The 8,158-nt window shown below is 44.8% G+C and overlaps 1 protein-coding gene across 1 annotated transcript in view; it reads left to right on the forward strand.

Annotated features, from left to right (window-relative positions):
- Positions 1 to 6,291, forward strand: part of LOC126267899 (uncharacterized) — a 182,012-nt gene extending 175,721 nt beyond the window's left edge. The window contains exon 3 of the mRNA XM_049973210.1: positions 6,124 to 6,291. Coding sequence (XP_049829167.1) covers positions 6,124 to 6,291 — 168 coding nt within the window. The remainder of the gene's footprint in view (positions 1 to 6,123) is intronic.
- Positions 6,292 to 8,158: the final 1,867 nt, after the last annotated feature.

The raw sequence follows: 8,158 nt of genomic DNA on the forward strand, positions 1-8,158 counted from the left end.
CACTCCTCCCACTGTTTTCTCAACCGAAAGTCGGGGTGGTAGTTCTCAGACACTGATGCGTGAGCGTAATGCTTAGAAACTCTCGGAGACAGCGTCTAGATCAGTATAAATGACACCATCTAAGGAAATACTTGGTACACTTACAGGAGTCTGGAAGCTGTAGAGTCGTCTGATGTTTCCCATACCTGTGATGAGGTACGTGATGTAATGATGGAAACGTTCCGCTCCCCAGGCAAGGAGTTGTTTAAAGCCAATGAGGTGCTCAAGGGAAGGGTCGCTGGAGAGCCCGCATACGATCACTAATAGCCTCAGTCATCTCTGGGGTCTACCAGGGTACTGTGAGGGGGGGGGGGGGATACTGAGGAAGAGGGAATGGCTTAGTTGGTTGCCAAAAAAATGGTTGTCGTTGTATGCTGAGCACTCACATCGATAATGTCATATGATGGGGAGCTGAGGATGCCAACATAGGTGAACCCATCCTAGCATTACAGAGAACCAATTTGGGCGGGCGTCTAAGGGAGCAACGATGAGAGAGGGACAAGAAGATCAGAGGCGATCGTGGTAGCAGGACCGCACAAGAAGAGATCAATGGATGAATAAGTCACATGTGCCACACTGGTGTGGGGGGACCAGATCTCAAGAGGCAAAGATTCAAGTTGTGCCGGTATATTTTCGATGTCTTTGCTACAGCCAGCGATCCTTTGTTTCACCCTACAACTGGTTATTGGCGTTGAAGTCGCTCAAGATGGGGAGTGGTGGGGAGAGCTGAGAGAGTAGTGCAGAAGTACTTATAGGGTCATGACATCGATGGGAGGAAGATAAACATTAATGATGATAAAATCCTGATGTGTCTGTACCTGAACAGCCACAGCCTCAAATGGAGTGTCAAGAAACACGAAGTCACTGTGTATAGAGTCTAGCACACACAAACTCCATCCAGTACCGTCTCATAGTTCGTCCATTCTTAAAATAACCTTAACAGTCACGAAGGGCAGGGGTCGAAGTTGCTGAACCATGTTTCCTGGATGGCAATACAGGATCAATTATTTGTGCTGCAACGCTGTTTAGCTCAGCCAGCTCGTGGCAAAATCCAATACAGAATAAGACTGTCTGAAAAATATAGAGGCATGAAGCGACCAGGGTTGGGAAGGGAGGGGGGGGGGGGCAGGTTATAACCTAGGATCATGTACTGTGACCGGTTGGGATGTCAGGGATCAAGTGACATGGGCTATGTGGCACATTTTCTGGGGAGATCTGGTACCACAGGGTTCACCAGGATCTCCACCTTGGGCGCAGAAGGAGTGCATACAGAACTCAGTGGTGAGGAGGCCACTGGAGTTTCAGTCATTTTAGAGAATTTCTTTTTGTCTTCTTGTCCTTCTTCCCCAGACAAAATGATGACTGAGAAGATTTACCTGAATTGGTTTCAGGTAGAGGGAGGAACGAGAAGACCGACGACGAGCAGCCTGCAGTTCCTTCAGCCACTGGCTGGCGTCTGACTGTGGACTAACAGGAATGTGGAAGTGGGAATGCCAAGGGACCTCTTCCTAGACAGAGGAGGATTTAGGATCTCGTACTTTTTCTAGCCTCTTGATGTGTGATCTTGTCTATTGTCTTATAGTCTCCGATTTTCTTCTCACGCTTAAAAACGGAGCAGTCTGGTGATCAGGTACAGTGGATCTCTCCGTAGTTTACACGGATGGGGGAAGGGGCACAAGAAACGTTCGCCTGCACCGGACGTCCACAACCCTTGCAGAGAGGGGTAAGAGTGCAATGGGAAGACTTCATGCACCTGAAGCACCTCACAGAAGGAAGGGCGTTCTGTTTCAAACCACGCTGGTAGACCATCACTTACCTTCTCAGGCAACGTATCACCCTTAAAAGCCCAGATGAAGGCCTCGCAGGCAACTCATCTTTTCCGTTGGTCTCCTATTGACACGACAGATGCACACCTCTTCGCTCTAAGCTGGCCCGCAGCTCATCGTCAGATGAGTCATGGTGAAAGATGACGCCGTCGACCATATTGCGACTCTTTCGGGGAGTGACGGTCACAGGAATGTCACTCAACTTTACACAAGAGAGCAGCGCCCATGGCTGGGTAGGAGATGACTTTTTGTTGAGGAAGGAATCGCTCTTCATCTCAGAGGTGCTGCATCTTCCTCGTATTTGTCCTCTACTTTTTTTTCCCGAGAAAGAAAGGCCCATCAGCCCTGGTACAGACCAGGTTTTGGGGTGACGATTTTGGTCCTTGTCCTCTAGCCCTTCGTTTCTTCCACTGCGTGGGAATGGAAGAGAACGCGTTAGGACCGTACTTTGTTCCATCGTACGATGCATTTCTGTTTGAAATGATAGCTGGGGCCGTGTGACCACCAGCGGCTCATTATTGTACATGGAGTATTAATTATCACTAAGAATATTTGATTATAATTCTATGTTAATTGTTAACTGTGTTACTTCTGATATGGAAGTACGCCCAATAACTGGAATATGCCTGTCACTGAAGATTTTATCGTCCTTTCGCAACTAAAGTATACAAGAATGTTTGCCTACCAACTGGTGCTCTGTATTCAGTTGGGTCGGTGTCCATGCGCCTCACGACTTTTCCATTGGGGCTCTTTTGCCTGCTTAACACAAAGAGACTTACCTACAGCTTTTTCTGTCCTATCGTTATAATTCTATCAACCCTATACATTGATCGGTTATCTATAAAATATTTAGATATACATTACGTACATATAGATTACATTATATATATAAGAGCTACGTATTTGGAACGAAGTCAGATATAAACATAAGCAATGGGAGAATATGACTGAAACACAAGTAAAAAATTATCTATAAACGATAGTAAATTACACTGACGGAAAAAATTGCAGCACCAAGAAGGAGTTGTGCGAGATAAACGAAAGTTAGTTAACCACGACTTCCAGTGAAGTGACAAAGATGCCATTATCAACATCTCACTGAGTATGAACGATGTCGTTTAATAGCGCTACGAGAAGCGGGATGTTGCTTCCACGATACTGCACAAAGCCTGTGCATGACTGCAGGCAGGGGAGGACAAGGAGAGGACCTGGCTCCGGACGGTCACGTGGCATTACTGAGGGGGAGGACGTCGTGTTCGGAGTTTCACTGTGGCTACAGCTGCACTCTAACAGAACTACAGTTCAGTTGCTTTGGTGCACTGCATAAATGACGTGGTAGGGTTACCGACAGTATTGGTAGTATTCGTTGGGAAAGAAACGTAAATGAATTTGTAAGAGAGGAACTGGCAAGTGACGACTCCTCGTTGTTTTTAAATTTCTGTGGTTGTTTGTTGCGCAAATGACTACAGCCGCACATCATTCAGTGTTAGTGCATTGTTCATTTTGTATCCTTACGGAATAAAAATTCCATTTTGTGGGAAATAAAAATTAGTTGATCGCGTAATTTCTGCTCTTCTATTTAACCAAAGCAATTACTTTCGATGCAAGGACAGTTTACATCCACAAACGTACACATACCTATATAATTATTGTAATTATTTTGTACTTAATAGAACGTTGAAACATCCTGGCAGATTAAAACTGTGTGCTGGATCGATACTCGAACGCGGGACCTTTGCCTTTCTCGGGCAAGTGCTTTAGTAGGAGACGAGGTACGGGCAGAAATAAAGGTGTGAGGACGGGGCGTGAGTCATGCTTGGGTAGCTCAGGTGGTAGAGCACTTGCTCGCGAAAGGCAAAGTTCCCGAGTTCGAGTCTAGATACGGCACATAGTTTTAATCTCTGCCAGTAAGTTTCATATCAGCGCACACTCCGCTGCAGAGTGAAAATCTCATTCTGTTAATAGAACGTTGTTCATCATGATCAAGGAGAAGAGATTCTGTTATTCTTGAAAAACGAGGAACTTGTTAATGAATAACAGAAACATATTTTATATAGCTTCGACGAATACTGAAGCGATGTTTGATATATTTTTGTTTGATAATTTTTTTTTATTTTTACCTTTTTGCCAAGGAAGTTGCGTTTTATAGCACAGTATGACAGATCTGTAGTATTTTCTTCATTTTTGGTACAACATTCCTCTGGTTCACGTTACAAATCAACAAATTTTGGATAAAACCCAATTGAAACCCTGACGACTTCGGTTCTTCTATAAATACTGTTCACTTGTAAGTAACAGACAGATGGATAACTATGTACAACAAATAAGCTTTACAGGATACCCACCTATTCATAATATATCCTCATTCAGTTTCTCGACGATTCACCGCTTCCGTTTCTTAAGGAAATATAGTGAGATACTGATCGCCTACGTAAAGAAAGCGATCGTTATGAGGTAACGCCGGTAGGTATGCAAGACGTCAAGCGTACAGGTAACACAGGTACGCCCTTTACCGACGAAAGCGACTAGGGAAACTATCGTAGTCTGCACTTTCTTACGATAGTCTACGGTAGCCTACAGTAGTGTTACAGCTCTAGCTGTGGTGCACTGTACTGCATTTGCGTCTTCTGCGGCGTCACGAGAGAGCTCAGTGTAGGACGGAGTGGACGTTTTCTAGTGAAGGAACTCTCGTCTTTATCCAACATACCGTGACTGCAGATTTGTACTCCACTCTGTGTTTGACGTCTAATGCTGCTACTCACGAACAGCATTCCAGGGCCTGTTTTCCAGCAGATAACTCTCGCCCACATACCACCGCTGTGATCCAACACGCTCTACAGTGTGTCGACACATTGTCTTGGCCTGCTCGACCACCAGATCCTTCTTCAATCAGGCACGAATGGGTCATCATCGGAAGACAGCTCCATATCCACATTCACAACCAGCATTTCCCGTCCCTGTACTGGACGACAAAGTGTAACAGGCTTGGAACTCCATCCCACAGACTGATATCCGTCACCTGTACGGCACGATGCTTGCACGTTTGCTTGCTTGCATTTTGGTGGCTACACCGGTTATTAATTTACCAGCTTTGCATGTTTGCGGTAGCTTCTCTCACAACGTCAATCACTTAAATTTGTTACCTAGAGCAATATATTCCCGAAATTTCATTATTCTATGTCAATTATTTCTTGGTTTTGGGATTTTTGTCCCTGAGTCTGTGGACAGTGGTGGCATTATAAATTACATTATGATGCATGTCATATGTCTGATCATTCAACTATGAAAGTCTGTGGTTATTTAAAGACGATGGATTGAATTGGACTGCAGGTTCTAACAACCCTACCACAACAAAGGTGAAAAATTAATTATGATTCTAGTGTGGCTCACGCTGCTAAATATTGCATTTTCGGGCAACAACAAAGTTATATTATGTGGCAGGTGTCATTAGAGCACAGTTAATAAAGTCATTTCTTGAAATAATGGATAAACTAGGCACTCATCTTTCCGTGTTTCCCACGCTGGGCTCGTTGTGAACTCATGGCTCAATCGTCGAAAATGTAGGTAGTGATGATTCCAAGCTCGGATGCAAAGAGGCCTAGGTGTTATTCTGTGATATTTAAAAGATTTATAGATGCGTTTAATAAACCATTATTGAATATTAAACTTTGCAAGTTAGGACAATGGTGACGTAAAAAAAGTAAGCACCAATCCGAATTTAAGTTACACTTCTGTTTTATTACTTTTGTTGCAATATCACGTAACTCGTTCCAAAACATCACTTCACAATATAAAACATACTTGAAAATATCTTCCCCACTGTTAAAGTTCACATTTAATAAACTAACTACAATTTGGTCTTTTTAACATGACGGTCAAAGCTTGACTCTCAAATAACCGCTAACACGCCCAAAAATCAGAGTTACAAGTACGTCAATGATCATAGTGACATAAGAAAGAATACACATAAGAATAATATAATTGCAATGTATACATATCGACGTATCGAAGTACTTCTGCATTAATGAAATCAAATCTGAATGTTGTCACAGAAATATGTTAACTATTTTACAGAAATACAGTAGAATATTGCTGGTATCGAGAGGTTGAGGTGAGGTGCCGTAATGGTAACGTTATTCAAGCACCATTACAAGGTGTCGACTGAAATGAAATGAATTCCGAAAATTGCCGAAGAAGAGGCCCAAGTGCTGCGGTATTCAGGCTTCTGCGTGCCATCTGAGGCCTCTAAACGCGATAGGCCAAGCGAAGCCGGCAGCGAGAGACGCGCGCACAGCCGTCGGCGTCTCTCAAGTTTGTTAGCGGCGGGGGTGGCGGGGGTGGCGCGGCGCGGCGTGGAACGGAGCAGCGAGCAGCCAGCGGGCAGAGTTGCTTCGGTTTGACTTGCCCCTTGAAAGGCGGCTGTTAGGCAGCCAGCGCGACGCCTCAGTTGGGCGCAGAGTCTGGCCGAAGCGTGTCGCAAGTCGCGGCACGGCCCGCGCCGGTTTATGGCGCCGGCGGGGGCGGAGGGCGACCGCACGAGAGCCGGCGGGGGCGAGGATGGGGGCGGCAACTCCGGTGTCGGCGGCAGTCGTCCCAGAGCCGGCAAACTCGTTCGCCGGGGGCCATCGGCGCTGCCAACCGCTCGCCGCGCGGTGCTCGCAGCTTATGTTTGTCTTGGGGCGCACCCCAGACAACTTCCAACCGCGGACCCCGGTACAGGGAGCTGCACGGCTGACGCGCCGCTTTGTCACCGGACAGCTAGCGCCCAACTTCCTCGCGTGTTTGTTGTCTATTCGATACCGTCCGTCACATACTGATGATCCTGACGGCCTGAGGGCTTGACCCTTCTATATCGCTTCAAGGCTTAGCCCTGGCATATAACCCACCATGGAAAGTCATACCCCAAGGTACGAGAATACTTCCATTCACTGTCAAGCAAAAGTGACGTTATGAAAAGACGAGATAAATAAAGAACTTGATATTCAGAAAGAGAACTTCAGGGAAACAAAAATCTTTCGGGCGACACACAGGCGGCTTTACACAAGCACGACGTCATGCAAACAATAGACGGAGACGAACAAGTACTGTCGTCCCCTGTTTCCTCAAGGTGTTCGACCCCACAATGATCAAGACACGACCGTACGGGATATCTCTTCAGATATTTGATCAGCTCGACCCGCAGTGCAAGAAGGTTGTTTTCTGGAGCTGTGTACGAGAAAGCACTGTCTTTGGATGATCGGAAGGAATTGCAAGACGACTTGAAAAAACTTTCTGCTTGCGAGGGAAGTACCCCAGTCGAATTGATAAATCCGCTTTTAAAATACGAAGTTGTGCCTGTTCTACCACACATCAAGGTTATTTATTTGTAAAACTCCACAGTCATGTACTATTGACCTTTGAAGGATAACGATGCAAAAACAGACATAATGTCTTATGGGATAACAGCAATCAGTGATTTTATAATGTCACTTAAAATCCGTATTGATTGCAATTTTTTTTATTCATATGACCGGTTTCGGTTCATTCATTGATGTGACGTAGCATGTGAAAATTGCTAGATTTGCACGGGTTACTCCTGTAACTGAAATATCAGATCTGAACATGGTTCTGAACGAACCGAAACCGGTCATATGAATAAAATCACAATTTGCAATCAAGACGGATTTTAAGTAACATTTTGAAGGATAACGACTCTAAAAACTGGAGAAGCGCAAGTCCCTGATGAAATGATACGATGAGACAGGCAGTCATTATCGACATTAACGACGTATTATCTGGCAAAAAGCTACACGACATTTGCTGTAAACAGATTAACAGATGCCGTACGTACCTCTCCGTAATTCCCAAACTGGTAGACGCTGTGTTGTGGAATGTTTATTCGAGAGCAAACTACCAATGCTGAATTTCAATGGAGAGATCCAAACACAATGAAATGGAACATTATTCTCACTTGAAAAGAGCAATATATGGACATGCTACAGTGTCTCCGGTGTACCCGCACTGCAATAGTCTAATATCAAAAGCCACAGTGACCACTCTAACAAGTGATGCGACAAGAACTTCAATATCGTATCCTGATCGTTGCCACGCATATATTAACATAAATGTATACTTCGTGCAGAAAGTTGGTTGTAGACAACCCAGTGAAGGCAGATGATGAAATATCGATCATGTAATGTGACCTGTGATTTGTCACCTTGAAAGCAACAGAGTTTATCCTGTCTACAGAAATTTGTCATCTTGAAAGCAACAGAGTTTATACTGTCTACAGAAACATACATCGAGGGACAAAG

The sequence above is a fragment of the Schistocerca gregaria genome, chromosome 4 (genome assembly GCF_023897955.1).
Source record: "Schistocerca gregaria isolate iqSchGreg1 chromosome 4, iqSchGreg1.2, whole genome shotgun sequence".
Lineage (NCBI taxonomy): Eukaryota > Metazoa > Arthropoda > Insecta > Orthoptera > Acrididae > Schistocerca > Schistocerca gregaria.